This window comes from Salmo trutta, chromosome 27, assembly GCF_901001165.1.
Source record: "Salmo trutta chromosome 27, fSalTru1.1, whole genome shotgun sequence".
NCBI classification, from domain to species: domain Eukaryota; kingdom Metazoa; phylum Chordata; class Actinopteri; order Salmoniformes; family Salmonidae; genus Salmo; species Salmo trutta.
This window is the reverse complement of record NC_042983.1, coordinates 25,538,573-25,555,359: the sequence shown is the minus strand read 5'-3', so window position 1 is coordinate 25,555,359 and position 16,787 is coordinate 25,538,573. Positions and strand designations below refer to the sequence as shown.

General features: G+C 42.4%; 1 protein-coding gene across 2 annotated transcripts in view; it reads left to right on the top strand.

Annotated features, from left to right (window-relative positions):
* The first annotated feature begins 468 nt into the window (after positions 1-468).
* Positions 469-16,787, top strand: part of LOC115164705 (protein crumbs homolog 2) — a 29,245-nt gene continuing 12,926 nt past the window's right edge. For both annotated transcript variants that reach the window (XM_029717456.1, XM_029717457.1), the window contains exons 1-6: positions 469-846; positions 6,133-6,828; positions 7,070-7,265; positions 7,866-8,005; positions 8,613-8,798; positions 8,971-9,084. In XM_029717456.1, coding sequence (XP_029573316.1) covers positions 777-846; positions 6,133-6,828; positions 7,070-7,265; positions 7,866-8,005; positions 8,613-8,798; positions 8,971-9,084 — 1,402 coding nt within the window. In that variant the 5' untranslated portion in view covers positions 469-776. The remainder of the gene's footprint in view (positions 847-6,132; positions 6,829-7,069; positions 7,266-7,865; positions 8,006-8,612; positions 8,799-8,970; positions 9,085-16,787) is intronic.

Sequence of the window (16,787 nt, the reverse complement as noted above, 5' to 3'; positions counted from 1 at the left end):
CGTCCACCAGAGCTGTTGCCAGAGAATTTAAAGTTAAGTTCCATACCAACAGCCTCAACGTTGTTTTAGAAAATTTGTCAGTACGTCCAACCGGCCTCCCAACCACAGACCACGTGTATGACATCGTGTGGGCGAGCGGTTTGCTGATGTCAGTGTTGTGAACATGGGCAGGCATAAGCTACAGGCAACAAACACAAGACCATTTTATGGATGGCGATTTGATGTGATTTGCAATTTGAATGCACAAAAATACCATGACGAGATCCTGAGGCCCATTGTGAGGCCCATTTTTTTTTATATGTCTGTGACCAACAGATTGATTGATTTCCTCATATGAACTGTAACTCAGTCAAATCAATGAAATTGTTGCATGTGGCGTTTGTGTTTTCTTTCAGAAAGTGAAATAAAGTGGGGAGAGAGGAATGAAGAGAGAGGAGGAAAGAGGACAAAGGGGTGTAGTAGAAAGAGAGAGTGCTAAAGAGAGAAACAGTCCATGTCAGTGAATCCAGGCCATGTTTTCTTTGGCCTCTCTCTGCAGGGTGATTACTCTGCCTTACTCTAGCCAGCCAAGCTCTGTCCCCAGAGAGCTCACACACACACTCACAGTACTGACTACTGACCAAGCATGGAGAGCCTGCAGCACACTTCCAGCTAACTTCTATTAGAGCAGAGAGTTGATCGGCTGGACCAGTATGCTGGGCGGGGACCCTGTGGAGGAGTGACAGGCAGCAGTTCTCAGGCTGGACGTTACGGACCTAGTGGGTCCCATCACTGCCATGGAGTTTGGGAGGTTTCTTTTCAAGTCCCAAAGAACTTTGCTGCTCAGCATGATAATGTTCAAACTGGGTAGGACTGTTGATCAACTACTAGGTGTATGAATACTAGGATATTCCATGTGTTGTTGTGAGTGTGAATAGTGAGAAGTGTGTGTGCACTTGTATGTGTGAGTATTAATGGGGAAAGTAGTGATGTGAAAATGTGTGTGTGTGTGTATCTGTGTGTGTGTGTGTGTGTGTGTGTGTGTGTGTGTGTGTGTGTGTGTGTGTGTGTGTGTGTGTGTGTGTGTGTGTGTGTGTGTGTGTGTGTGTGTGTGTGTGTGTGTAGGAGATAGGGACAGGGCTGTAATAGGGCATTAGCAAGGTGGGAAGATGTTACAGGAGGACGAGTGGTAGTAACCAGCTGGCAGACAGATTGTTGTAGTTGATGTTAAGCTGAGTGCAGTCTCCCTTCAATAAGTCATTTATTCTTTAATTATACGGCTGGTCCTATTTATACATCTCTTTAAGAGAACCAAGATAGACTTGCCCCAGGAAGAGAGCTATCAAACATTTGTAACATAGCATACATAAAACAAGAATTGTGGTAAAACGTATGTCACTATAATTTATCATCCACTACTATGTAAGACAACTAAAGATATAATTGTTTGAGCGCTTATCATTAATTCATTCATAGTTCACAATCAACTAACACGGTGAGATAATTGGCTTTTGTTATTAATCTCTGATAACCCATGTCTTCTATGATAGGAGCATTAAGATTAGTAGAGAGATGAAGACAGGAGGGATTGTGGGGTGGGATTGGGGTGCCGTTGGGTGGAGGCTATTTTGAACCCCACCTAATGATGCATTGACCCATTTTTCCTGCGGCCCTGTGGGAAGCGTCTGAACCTCGTTAAATTGGACAGACTGACAGGATGGGACGGCTATAGTGGATTGCATGCAGGGGCCATTGTTACCCATCACCATGGTGACGGGTTAAGAGTCTGCACCACTTTTTGTCTAATCTATGAATGGAGAGAGAGGCAAGTGTTCGGAGAAGTGTGGAAAAACAAACAGTATATTTAGATTTTATGGCTGATGGAAAAATATCTACAGTATTGAATCAACCATTGTTCATAGAAAATACTATCTTGACAACAATGTGGCTCCTTTAATGTTAAACCCACACGAAACACAAACCTTTAAATCTCTGACTGACATCACAGGATAACTGTGACTAAACGTGTGAGAATTTGTGCTTTTTAAAGCGAAGTGAATCACCACAGTGTAGCCTTTTGAGTATGAATACAGTTTAGGAGAAAGCTCAACACTGGATAACAGTCCCCTGTGGTGACCAAATAGAATTCCTCTAACTAGAATTTGTGTTAGAGCCAAGAGCGTCCTCTCACATTAGTCATGGCATCATTGGTCCATACCTCACAGTGTGGGTTTCAATTGACATTTGACTTGGAGTATATGTAAAGGTTATGTTTGGCTAACTATTGTTGGTAACTGTTATCACGGGGCAGGGGAAATAAGTTCTATAGAATAACTATTAATCATCTATTATCTTCCTGCTGCGTTCTCCCACACTGTTAGAGGGGTGCTCTGACAGACTCACTCTAGAGTTGAGGCTGACAACTCTCTGTTCTTTTACTCTACCTGCGTACTAAGTTAGGATGGTCCCATGACAAGTACCTGGCTCTGCTCTGTGTTTATCTTGATTCCTGGGGGTCAAGTGCTTGGTGCAGTGCAGTGCCAGAGAACAGCGCCGTAATCTGCCCATAACCATGATTTATGAACTGTTTCATGACACGGAGGCAGCAATGACATCAACACATTGGAATGTTTCAGGGATGACTGGTCTGGCTGCAGCAGGATAGACCAGTCAGAGACCACCACTGTCTTAACCAATCACCACCCCCCACACTACTACTAGTCTGATATGGGGTCCATGTGTACCAGCTACACTACACTACTTAAGCATCTTTGGGTCTTATAAAACTGCTATATACACTGAGTGCACAAAACATTAGGAACACCTTTCTAATATTGAGTTGCACCACCTTTTGCCTTCAGAACAGCCTCACTTCGTCAGGGCATGGACACTACAAGCTGTTGAAAGTGTTCCACAGGGATGCTGGCCCATGTTGACTCCAATGCTTTCCACAGTTGTGTCAAGTTGGCTGGATGTCCTTTGGGTGGTGGACCATTCTTGATACACACGGGAAACTGTTTAGCATGAAAAACCCAGCAGTGTTGCAGTTCTTGACACACTCAAACCGGTGCGCCTGTCACCTACTACCATACCCTGTTCAAAGGCACTTAAATCTTTTGTCTTGCCCATTCACCCTCTGAATGGCACACATAGACAATCCATATCTCAACTGTCTTAAGGCTTAAAATCCTCCCCTTCATCTACACTGATTGAAATGGATTTAACAATTGACATCAATAAGGGATCATAGCTTTCATCTGGATTCACCTGGTCAGTCTGTCATGGAAAGAGCAGGTGTTCTTAATGTTTTGTATACTCAGTGTATATACGATATTACATTACTGACATACTGCTCTTCCCCCAGGTATCACTAACGGCACCTTGGAGAGCAATGCTCTGCAGTTCACTGCTAACGGCTCGCTAGTTGCCTCTGTGACCAGTACCTGTTCCTAATGTTTTGTACACTCAGTGTAAATCCTATGCATTATGATTATGTCTAGAGGATGAGAGTGTTAACATGTGTGCATGTTAAACACACTCTCTAATATAAAGGGAACACCATGAGTTAAGGGAAGCTTGTGGGTTGATGGGTTGATTAAACTGGGGGCTGAAACCAACATTCCAGTGTGTCTGGGGTATCAGGGCATTAGTAGAGAACAGGGAAGGTGTTTCGAACAGACAGATTACAGCAGGGGGAGCAGACTGACTGACAGCAAGTAGACAATGACACATTGCCTTACAGTAGGAAATGATCAGTGGTCAGTGGTCTCCAACACTTGTCATGGAGAGCAACAAGTTGTGCTGGCTTTTGCCAATAATCACAAACCTGATCACACACAACTAATCTATGTGATGATAAGTTGATTCATTGAATCAGGTGCTGAACTCGATCAAAAGCCTGTCCACCCTGCAGCTCTTCAGCACTATGGGTGGTCACATTACAGTAACAGGTGTAGGTGTTAGGGTTAACATGAAGGTGCCAGATAGGTGTTAGGGGTGACAAAGGAGGGATATACTGTATGTAGACATGCTAAAAGGCATGGGGCGACAGGTAGCTTAATGGTTAGAGCGTTGGACTAGCAACTGAAAGGTTGCAAGATCGAATCCCCGAGCTGACAAGGTAAAAAAATCTGTCGTTCTGCTCCTGAACAAGGCAGTTAACCCACTGTTCCTAGGCTGTCATTGAGAATATGAATTTGTAGTAGGTGTTACTATGGATCGAGGGATGGGTGTTTTATAAGGAGGGGTGACTAACAACCCACGGGCATACACTGGTTGAATCAATGTTGTTTCCCCTCATTTAAATGAACCAATGTGGAATAGACATTGACGTCTGTGCCCAGTGGGAAGGGACAGAGAAGTATTCACAATGTGAACCCTTTAAGATAAGCTGTGAGTGACAGAAACAACTGTCATGTAAACATATGTTAAAAATCCCTTCAATACAATATAAACAACACCAGTATATTGAATAACTCTGATAAGCCAGAAGCTATACATCTGTGTTCATTAAGTCGATACTTTAGTAATCTAATCAAATCAGGATTTAAGACAACATACACATTCCATAAACGTAATGTTTTATGAGGAACACATTATCAGGACTCACACAGCATTTACATTTGACATTTTACTCATTTAGCAGACACTTTTATCCAAAGCAACTTATTTACTATGACTGATGTGGTTGTCTCATCTATCTATCTTAAGATAAATGCACAATTTACAGTTAGTGCTTTTATCTTAACATAGATAGATAGATGAGACAACCACATTTTTCTTCAATAAAGCAGCTAACAGCAAAGTCAGTGCTAGTGGGGGTAGGAGAGGAGGGGGGGGGTGATGTGGGTTTGTTTAAGATACTCTTTGAAGAGGTAGTGTTTCAGATGTTTTCGGAAAATGGGAAGGGACTCTGCTGTCCTAGCTTCAGGGGGAGGCTGGTTCCACCATTGGGGTGCCAGGACAGAGAAGAGATTGGACTGGGCTGTGCGGGAGGGGTAAGAGGGCCAAGAGACCAGAGGACTGTAAGCTTATTCTTTTCCATAAAGGAAATTCTGCAAAGATAGTGTTGCTATGTCCTCAACAACTATAGCGGAAAATCGAACCAGGGTCAAACAGTCTGTGATTATTAAACTAGTGAATGACAACCTGATGCATTGTGTATTATGATGGGCCATGCGGTCTGAACCAAGTTAGAGAAGTAGTGGTCAGAGTGAAGGGATCTAACATTGATGAAGTCTCAGCTAACAGCTGCTCACACAATGATTGTGTAATGAAGTTACTCCTAACACCATCTGCTGTGTTCACGGTAGAGACTAGAGAGAGAGGGAAGTGGGGCTTTTACTCTTCATTAAGAGAGTGCTCTGTAAGCGCCTCAAAATCAGAGACAAAGGGAGAGGTCAAAGGTACTGTAGCTGGTGTATTAGTCTACTAATGAGCTTGTAGGATGTCACGCCTATAAAAACTCTCAGTGCTACTACTTGGTAATCTCACTGGCAATGTTCCCTCAAAAAAATGTAGGCACTGAGCAAATTTCAGGTCTGCTGAGCACAAACTTGAACCTTGTGAAAATTCTGTGCGACTTCTGGCATGCGTTTATTGTGAACACTGAGGCTGTACCCGCTTTAGGCTACTGTGGATATTTGATCATAATGTAGGCCTATCAGAATGGCCTACTATCAAAATCAATGGATAAAATGCATCCCATAACATTTTAACATGGAAAAACTGCAGCGGCTCTATCATTCAGCCTACAGTAGCAGTTAATGTGTGGTGTTCAATGTAGGCCTACATTCCATGAGACTTTTGAAAAAAACATGCAGGGCTTGACATTAACCTGTTTATCCACTTGTCCTTCAGACAAGGAGGTGACTGACAATATGTTGTTTGATGCAAGAAACCACTTTACAAAATAAAGTCAATTATTATCCTCATACCAATATTACAGAGAATCAGACACATTATGCTACCCTCTGCCTATTGGCTACTTAACTTATGCAAGCCTGTCTCAAAATACAACACTGCCCCTTCAACAGATAAAATGCTCTTTACCTGACTCGCTTTTGAAAGCACGTTTCATCAAGTCAAACTTTGGAGCTTGATAAGGTCTACTTGTTCATGTTAAATACTGAGTCTTTTATTTCTTGCCTACAGGTATACTGTGCACAGCAGCAGACCAGTGTCTGTCATCCCTGTGTCAGAATGGAGGTACGTGTTTGGATAATATGGGTAACTACACATGTCTCTGCCCCAGATGGCCAGTCCACTACACGGGCAAGGACTGTAAGGAGCTGTACGACCCCTGTGTCTACGATGCCCCTTGCACCAACTGTACCAGCACTCTGGGCACAGGGGTCTACACTTGCCACTGCCCTGTCGGCTTCGCAGGGACCAACTGCACACTCAACATCAGCAGGTGTTTGAGCAACCCATGTAAAGGAGGTGTCAGGTCTCACTGTGTGGACACGGTGGATGGCTACACCTGCCACTGTCCCCCTGGCTATGGAGGAGAAGAGTGCCAGGAGAGGATCAGGGACTGCTCTGAGGAGCCGTGCCATAACGATGCCACCTGTGTTGGCACACCGGATGGGTACGTGTGCCAGTGCAGCCCGGGTTTCCAGGGGAGGGACTGTGAGGAGAACATAGATGACTGTAAGTCACTCCCCTGTCAGAACGGAGCCATCTGTAAAGACGGCGTCAACAGATACCAGTGCTTCTGTGTGCCTGGTTTCCAAGGCTACCACTGCGACCTGGACATTAACGAGTGTGCATCGCGGCCGTGTGAGAACAACGGGACCTGTGCCAATGAGGTGGACCACTATGAGTGCAACTGTCTTCTTGGATTCAAAGGTGAGACAGTCTCTGTTTAGGTCAGTGCAATACATCCTGCTGTCTTAGAGTGTTAGGGAACTACCCTTTCTTCTTAATTCAATGCCTTTAGTTAAGAGTTCATTACTGAACCAACCTCATATAGAAAATACAAACGTTTGACACACCATGTTCAGTGTTGCTCCATTAGACCTCAGAGCTCAGTTGTTTTCCTCATGGTGAAACCCATCATATGAAGCTGTGTCTGTGCTGTGTGTGGCAGGAGTGAACTGTGAAGTGGAGATAGATGACTGTGAGGAGCAGCCCTGCCAGAATGGAGCCAGCTGCCATGACCATGTGGGTCTGTACACATGTGAATGTGTGTCCGGGTACGAGGGCCATGAATGTGAGCTGGACATTGATGAGTGTGCCAGCGGTCCGTGTCTCAACGAGGGCAACTGTACAGACCTGGTGAACAGGTAAGGCGGCTCCTACTCTCTCTCCTCTTATAGGCTGAATCAGCTGCTTAACCCCAATGTGTCGGTGAGCAGTATGTCAGCCGAGGGATTCCTTCCAGACAGTAAAGTTTAACAGGGCAAGGATAAGGATCAATCCGCTTATTCAGATGGTAATTAATCATGAGGTTGGGAAGTTAGGAAAACCTGATAGAGCTTCATCCGACCTGGGTTGATAAGACAGAGATACGTTAGATTGAACCAATTACATTTGTTAGTCAAAAAATGCCCTAAAGGTGGTCTAAGGAGTTGTAGAGGTCTAAGCTGTTTAGGATCAGGCCCACTGCTGTTTCAACATAATCTCACCTCTATCTTTCCTCTCTACCTTTGTCCTGTCCAATAAAACTAAATAACGCAAGGAGTGGGACTGCCCCACAAAAACCAACAGGAGGGTGGAAAGCCTGTAGCTCAGAAATCATATACTAGATTAGAAACTTCACAGCTAAGGCTGTTTAACATATCTACTGGCTGCGCTGAGATCCCACCGCATTTTATACATCAAAGCTGTCCCAGTTTCACTGAAATAAGATGGATCTAATTTGCCTCTGTAACTTTCCTCCTCAGCAATGAGTGTGACTGCACTGGGACAGGCTTTACTGGAGAGCAATGTGAAGTGGACATCCCAGAGTGTGCTTCTGACCCCTGCCAGAATGGAGCTACCTGCGTAGAGGGAATCAACCAATATGGCTGTGTCTGCTGGCCAGGTACACACACCAAATACTCCCGCTGTGTACCCACTTCTCACTAAATGAGGGAGTGGTAACATGTCTGCATTGCTTTCGCTACACTACAGGAAGTACTACACATGCAGAGATTATTGGACAAGGCAATTTGATCTGCTATCTGACACTAAAACAGCGAGTGTATGGCACCATCCTAAGTGTCAGGAGTATGATGAAATGAAAAACTCCAGGCGCAGTCTTTTAGAGACATTTGAAACCCTCTTCTTGGTAAGATTGGGTTCTTGGAGTTACCCAGACGTAAATCAATGAGATAAACGGTAAAAGGTATGTAGTTTAGAGGACAAGAAGGGGTAGTGGTATGAGCCATAGTGAAAAACCTATAATAGTCTGTAATAGTGTAGTACTGTGGTGTTACACCACAGTGCCATCTAGTGCAGAACTGGTGCAGCTGCAGGGCCATGAGCAGTAGGAAAACAAAGATGATCCTCAATAATATATCATAATATGGGAGAACACATCATATTGTTGTGTTTTGATGCATAAAGACATGATGATAGATACTGTATGTGTCTATTGAACAAGGTGGTACTGTGTGGTCCTGTTTTAACAATGGCTGTGTGAAATGCAGGCTATGAAGGGAAGAACTGCCAGGTGGATATAGACGAGTGTGAGCCGGAGCCCTGTGAGAATGGAGGAGAGTGTTTCCAGCGCTCAGAGTTGCTGTACTATGGGGTGCTGTCTGGACTGGAAGACAGGGAGTTCAGCTATGAGGATGCAGCTGGGTTCCTCTGCCACTGTCAACCTGGGTTTGCTGGTAAGCCAAAAGACTCATATTCATACTTGATGACCTCATGATCATTGAATAGGACAGGATCCTTTAAGAATAAGATCTGGTTGAATTGGAATCCTTTGATATTGTAGTCAATGTTAATTTGAGTTAAGGGTAAGTTATTGAGTAAGTAAGTAATGCGTCCTGTCTCTTTCAGGAGAGAGCTGTGAAGTGAATGTGGACGAGTGTGAGTCCGCCCCGTGTCAGAACGGAGGGAGCTGTGAGGACCTGGTCAACTCATATTGGTGTGTCTGTCTACCTGGGTTTACAGGTAAGACTGTCTCTCTTTTTCACTGTGTAATAATACAGCTCTTTATGTGCAAACAACCCCTGACCTGCTCTTAATATATTTCAGTTTACAGAGAAAATGAACCCTCCCCCCTTGACGGTAGAGAGAAACATGTTTGTTTTAAAGTTAATTTCCTGCAATTCTACATATTTTGCCAAGGGGCAGAGAGAACACTTTTCTAGTTTTACAGCTAATTTCCTACAATTCTGCACATTTTGTAATGACTTATGCCATCTTAATATGATGTGTGTGTGAGAATGACTAACACAATCAATGGGGGCCCCCTGAAGATCAGGGCCCCTGGGCATGTGCCCTGAGTGCCCGTTCAGTATTTGGCCATGATTACTACAAGTTTAGATAGCTGGCTAGACTAACTACCAATCTGATGCATAACCAAAATTAAACCTGGTGTATTCTACTATTCTTACTCTCAATAGTAAGTTGAGACCCCGACTGAGTTCTTTATTGGGTCGGGGACCCCCTGATGGCCGGGGGCCCTAATTGACCGGTTATTGCACTTATGCCTAAACACGGCCCTGGAAATCCCATAGTGATATCTCTTTGGAGATGCTTGCTGAGCAGTGAGAAAAACAATAATTGGTTAATCCTGCCACTGCTGATCATTCCGGCTGGAACTGGTCTGCTTGGGCATTAGAAAACTTTAATACCACCATCAGTCAAAACAGAGATAAAACCACTTTGAAAGTTTGACCTTGAGTTTAGTACAAGTGAAGGTGGGAAGGAAAACCACCCATGAATAACTCTGAAAAACAACTGAATATAAAACAAAGTATTTATCCAGTTTCTTGGGTGACCTGCCGTGTACAGGGGTTTGACAGGGCAGGTATTTGTTCATTTGGATCCCCACTCCTGGGGTCCTCCAAAAAACTTTACAAAACAAAACACTGATACACTAACAGACATGGATAGTCACATAGTGAAAATGCAATGATTCACAAACAATACAACTAAAAAAATTATATAAACAATACAACTAAAAAACTATGTGTGTGTTAGAGTGTGTCTGTGTGTGTGTGTGTTTGTGTGTCCCCGCCGTTCCATGAGATGTTGTTAAATCCGTTTTGAAAGGTGATTTTGTTGTTTGCTTGAGTAATTGGAGATGGAAAGGAGTTCCATGCGATCATGGCTCTGTATAATACTGTGCGCTGCCGTGAATTTGTTTTGGAATTGAGGACTGTGTAGAGGGGAGTCCATATGGAGGGGCAAGGCAGTCGAAGAACAACAAAGCCCGTAAAACCTGCTGCCATATGTCAGTAGTCCTGGCTGGGCATTAAACATAGGTCTTTCCTCTAGTTTACCAGGGGAGAGAGAGATTACCTCAAAGCTGCTTAAGCCTTATCAACTGCTAATGAATGAAAGCAGACACGAAGACCCTCTCATCACAAAAACAAAACCTGTTACCAATTAGTACAGAATGCATTGTGATACTCCTAGTCTTAGGCTATTTGCACTGTAAGCATACTTCCATATATTGTAACCAGGCATCAGCAAAATAGAGGGGACATAACACACACGTGCACAACAAAATAATATGACTGCATATTATCTGTAAATCCATGAGTTTCCTTTGCACGTGCAGATATAGTACTCAGGAACTGGATACACAAATGACATAGAGCCCCCCCTCATCCCAGCCCACCTTGACCCTCCTTTCCCCCGATGTTTTACTGAGCTAAAAAAAAAATAGTTAGTCATTTACCAGAAGCTCTTATCCAGAGTGACTTACAGTAGTGAGTGCATACATTTTCATCTATTTTTTCTTTTTTTCTTTTTTGCTAGTCAAGCTCAGCCCCTCTACTCACAAGCCCATCTCTTGTGATTAAAATGTCATCTGCCACGAGTGGGCATCCATAACATCAATCAGGAGGGACTGCAGCCCAACATTCCTGTTGTCAGCACTGAAAGAAGCCAGCTGGGTGGGAGGCTTAGAGCCCTGGCTGGGCTGGGCTGCCGAGGGAAGGAGGCATGCAGGCAAAAGGGAGGGAGAGAAGGAGGGTGGGCTAGGCTCGTGTAATCACTTCTGCCTGCCTGGTACAGAGGGGAGTGTATGGACTGTGTGTATGTGTGTGTGAGTGTGTGTGTGTGAGAGAGCGAGAGAAGGGGCACGAGTTGGATCTCTTCTGTTAAGCTATATGTGTGTGATTACTGCTCTGGGAGAATGAGGGGGCTACTGCTACTACTGCTGCTGGCTGTGTGGTGTGGGTCATGGGGACAGACAGGTAAACACCTCCGATTTACAGTACAGGGAAGGGCTGCTAGGACAGGCTGTGTGTTTATGTGGGGGAGGTATGGGGCTGGAGGAGGGTGCATGGAGCATTGTTATTGTTTTTACTTGTGTGGAGAGGAGTTTTAGTAGGTTTTGCTGATGCATAAACTTTCTGGGCTCATTTCTTACTAAGTGTATTAAAGTCCCATTGATTTACTATATATATACTGTAAATAATCTAGCAATATTCTTCACAGCAAGTGTTTTTTTACTGTGATTTGGCTGGAATGCAGAAAGAAAAGGAGCAACTGGGCTACCATTCCTATCGATATTTCTACTGTCAGATCAATTAAATTAACGTCCCAGTCATTACTTTAATAGTGTAAGGCTACCTTCATCAGTAATTTCATCATTAGTAAACTGTCATAGTCTAATCAAGTGCTTCCTGGTGTACACTGTCTCATGCGTGCAAGTGGACTTAGTTCCATATCTGATTAACTCATTTGGTTTGGTTAGGGAGACTCTGATTAACTCATTTGGTTTGGTTAGGGAGACTCTGATTAACTCATTTGGTTTGGTTAGGGAGACTCTGATTAACTCATTTGGTTTGGTTAGGGAGACTCTGATTAACTCATTTGGTTTGGTTAGGGAGACTCTGATTAACTCATTTGGTTTGGTAAGGGAGACTCTGATTAACTCATTTGGTTTGGTTAGGGAGACTCTGATTAACTCATTTGGTTTGGTTAGGGAGACTCTGATTAACTCATTTGGTTTGGTTAGGGAGACTGATTAACTCATTTGGTTTGGTTAGGGAGACTCTGATTAACTCATTTGGTTTGGTTAGGGAGACTCTGATTAACTCATTTGGTTTGGTTAGGGAGACTCTGATTAACTCATTTGGTTTGGTTAGGGAGACTCTGATTAACTCATTTGGTTTGGTTAGGGAGACTGATTAACTCATTTGGTTTGGTTAGGGAGACTCTGATTAACTCATTTGGTTTGGTTAGGGAGACTCTGATTAACTCATTTGGTTTAGTTAGGTAGACTCTGATTAACTCATTTGGTTTGGTTAGGGAGTCTGATTAACTCATTTGGTTTGGTTAGGGAGACTGATTAAATCATTTGGTTTGGTTAGGGAGACTGATTAACTAATTTTGTTTTGTTAGGGAGACTCTGATTAACTAATTTGGTTTGGTTAGGGAGACTCTGATTAACTAATTTGGTTTGGTTAGGGAGACTCTGATTAACTCACTTGGTTTGGTTTGGGGGACTCTGATTAACTTATTGGTTTGGTTAGGGAGACTCTGATTAACTTATTGGTTTGGTTAGGGAGACTGATTAACTTATTGGTTTGGTTAGGGAGATTCTGATTAACTCATTTGGTTTGGTTAGGGAGACTCTGATTAACTCATTTGGTTTGGTTAGGGGGACTCTGATTAACTTATTTGGTTTGGTTAGGGAGACTCTGATAAACTCATTTGGTTTGGTTAGGGAGACTCTGATTAACTTATTGGTTTGGTTAGGGAGACTCTGATTAACTTATTGGTTTGGTTAGAGAGACTCTGATTAACTCATTTGGTTTGGTTAGGGAGACTCTGATTAACTCATTTGGTTTGGTTAGGGAGACTCTGATTAACTCATTTGGTTTGGTTAGGGAGACTATGATTAACTCATTTGGTTTGGTTAGGGAGACTCTGATTAACTCATTTGGTTTGGTTAGGGAGACTGATTAACTCATTTGGTTTGGTTAGGGAGACTCTGATAAACTCATTTGGTTTGGTTAGGGAGACTGATTAACTTATTGGTTTGGTTAGGGAGACTCTGATTAACTTATTGGTTTGGTTAGGGAGACTCTGATTAACTCATTTGGTTTGGTTTTGGAGACTCTGATTAACTCATTTGGTTTGGTTAGGGAGACTGATTAACTTATTGGTTTGGTTTGGGTTGGGAGACTCTGACTAACTAATTTGGTTTGGTTAGGGAGACTCTGATTAACTTATTGGTTTGGTTAGGGAGACTCTGATTAACTAATTTGGTTTAGTTAGGGAGACTCTGATTAACTTATTGGTTTGGTTAGGGAGACTGATTAACTTATTGGTTTGGTTAGGGAGACTCTGATTAACGTATTGGTTTGGGTAGGGAGACTCTGATTAACTCATTGGTTTGGTTAGGGAGACTCTGATTAATTTATTGGTTTGGTTAGGGAGACTCTGATTAATCTAATGGTTTGGTTAGGGAGACTCTGATTAACTTATTGGTTTGGTTAGGGAGACTGATTAACTTATCGGTTTGGTTAGGGAGACTCTGATTAACTCATTGGTTTGGTTAGGGAGACTCTGATTAACTCATTTGGTTTGGTTAGGGAGACTGATTAAATCATTTGGTTTGGTTAGGGAGCCTGATTAACTAATTTTGTTTTGTTAGGGAGACTCTGATTAACTAATTTGGTTTGGTTAGGGAGACTCTGATTAACTCATTTGGTTTGGTTAGGGAGACTCTGATTAACTCACTTGGTTTGGTTTGGGGGACTCTGATTAACTTATTGGTTTGGTTAGGGAGACTCTGTTTAACTTATTGGTTTGGTTAGGGAGACTGATTAACTTATTGGTTTGGTTAGGGAGATTCTGATTAACTCATTTGGTTTGGTTAGGGAGACTCTGATTAACTAATTTGGTTTGGTTAGGGAGACTCTGATTAACTCATTTGGTTTGGTTAGGGGGACTCTGATTAACTTATTTGGTTTGGTTAGGGAGACTGATTAACTCATTTGGTTTGGTTAGGGAGACTCTGATTAATTCATTTGGTTTGGTTAGGGAGACTCTGATTAACTCATTTGGTTTGGTTAGGGAGACTCTGATTAACTCATTTGGTTTGGTTAGGGAGACTCTGATTAACTCATTTGGTTTGGTTAGGGAGACTCTGATTAACTCATTTGGTTTGGTTAGGGAGACTCTGATTAACTCATTTGGTTTGGTTAGGGAGACTCTGATTAACTCATCTGGTTTGGTTAGGGAGACTCTGATTAACTCATTTGGTTTGGTTAGGGAGACTCTGATTAACTCACTTGGTTTGGTTTGGGGGACTCTGATTAACTTATTGGTTTGGTTAGGGAGACTCTGATTAACTTATTGGTTTGGTTAGGGAGACTGATTAACTTATTGGTTTGGTTAGGGAGATTCTGATTAACTCATTTGGTTTGGTTAGGGAGACTCTGATTAACTCATTTGGTTTGGTTAGGGGGACTCTGATTAACTTATTTGGTTTGGTTAGGGAGACTCTGATTAACTCATTTGGTTTGGTTAGGGAGACTCTGATTAACTTATTGGTTTGGTTAGGGAGACTCTGATTAACTTATTGGTTTGGTTAGGGAGACTCTGATTAACTCATTTGGTTTGGTTAGGGAGACTCTGATTAACTCATTTGGTTTGGTTAGGGAGACTCTGATTAACTCATTTGGTTTGGTTAGGGAGACTGATTAACTTATTGGTTTGGGTTGGGAGACTCTGACTAACTAATTTGGTTTGGTTAGGGAGACTCTGATTAACTTATTGGTTTGGTTAGGGAGACTGATTAACTTATTGGTTTGGTTAGGGAGACTCTGATTAACGTATTGGTTTGGGTAGGGAGACTCTGATTAACTCATTGGTTTGGTTAGGGAGACTCTGGATTAACTTATTGGTTTTGTTAGGGAGACTCTGATTAACCTAATGGTTTGGTTAGGGAGACTCTGATTAACTTATTGGTTTGGTTAGGGAGACTGATTAACTTATCGGTTTGGTTAGAGAGACTCTGATTAACTCATTGGTTTGGTTAGGGAGACTCTGATTATGTCATTTGGTTTGGTTAGGGAGACTCTGATTAACTCATTTGGTTTGGTTAAGGAGACTCTGATTAACTCATTTGGTTTGGTTAGGGAGACTCTGATTAACTCATTTGGTTTGGTTAGGGAGACTCTGATTAACTCATTTGGTTTGGTTAGGGAGACTCTGATTAACTCATTTGGTTTGGTTAGGGAGACTCTGATTAACTCATTTGGGTTGGTTAGGGAGACTGATTAACTCATTTGGTTTGGTTAGGGAGACTGATTAACTCATTTGGTTTGGTTAGGGAGACTCTGATTAACTCATTTGGTTTGGTTAGGGAGACTCTGATTAACTCATTTGGTTTAGTTAGGTAGACTCTGATTAACTCATTTGGTTTGGTTAGGGAGACTCTGATTAACTCATTTGGTTTGGTTAGGGAGACTCTGATTAACTAATTTGGTTAAGTTAGGGAGACTCTGATTAACTTATTGGTTTGGTTAGGGAGACTGATTAACTTATTGGTTTGGTTAGGGAGACTCTGATTAACGTATTGGTTTGGGTAGGGAGACTCTGATTAACTCATTGGTTTGGTTAGGGAGACTCTGATTAACTTATTGGTTTGGTTAGGGAGACTCTGATTAACCTAATGGTTTGGTTAGGGAGACTCTGATTAACTTATTGGTTTGGTTAGGGAGACTGATTAACTTATCGGTTTGGTTAGGGAGACTCTGATTAACTCATTGGTTTGGTTAGGGAGACTCTGATTAAGTCATTTGGTTTGGTTAGGGAGACTCTGATTAACTCATTTGGTTTGGTTAAGGAGACTCTGATTAACTCATTTGGTTTGGTTAGGGAGACTCTGATTAACTCATTTGGTTTGGTTAGGGAGACTGATTAACTCATTTGGTTTGGTTAGGGAGACTCTGATTAACTCATTTGGTTTGGTTAGGGAGACTCTGATTAACTCATTTGGGTTGGTTAGGGAGACTGATTAACTCATTTGGTTTGGTTAGGGAGACTGATTAACTCATTTGGTTTGGTTAGGGAGACTCTGATTAACTCATTTGGTTTGGTTAGGGAGACTCTGATTAACTCATTTGGTTTAGTTAGGTAGACTCTGATTAACTCATTTGGTTTGGTTAGGGAGACTCTGATTAACTCATTTGGTTTGGTTAGGGAGACTCTGATTAACTCATTTGGGTTGGTTAGGGAGACTGATTAACTCATTTGGTTTGGTTAGGGAGACTCTGATTAACTCATTTGGTTTGGTTAGGGAGACTCTGATTAACTCATTTGGTTTCGTTAGGGAGACTCTGATTAACTCATTTGGTTTGGTTAGGGAGACTCTGATTAACTTATTGGTTTGGGTTGGGAGACTCTGACTAACTAATTTGGTTTGGTTAGGGAGACTCTGATTAACTTATTGGTTTGGTTAGGGAGACTCTGATTAACTCATTTGGTTTGGTTAGGGAGACTCTGATTAACTCATTTGGTTTGGTTAGGGAGACTCTGATTAACTCATTTGGTTTGGTTAGGGAGACTCTGATTAACTCATTTGGTTTGGTTAGGGAGACTCTGATTAAATCATTTGGTTTGGTTAGGGAGACTCTGATTAACTCATTTGGTTTAGTTAGGTAGACTCTGATTAACTCATT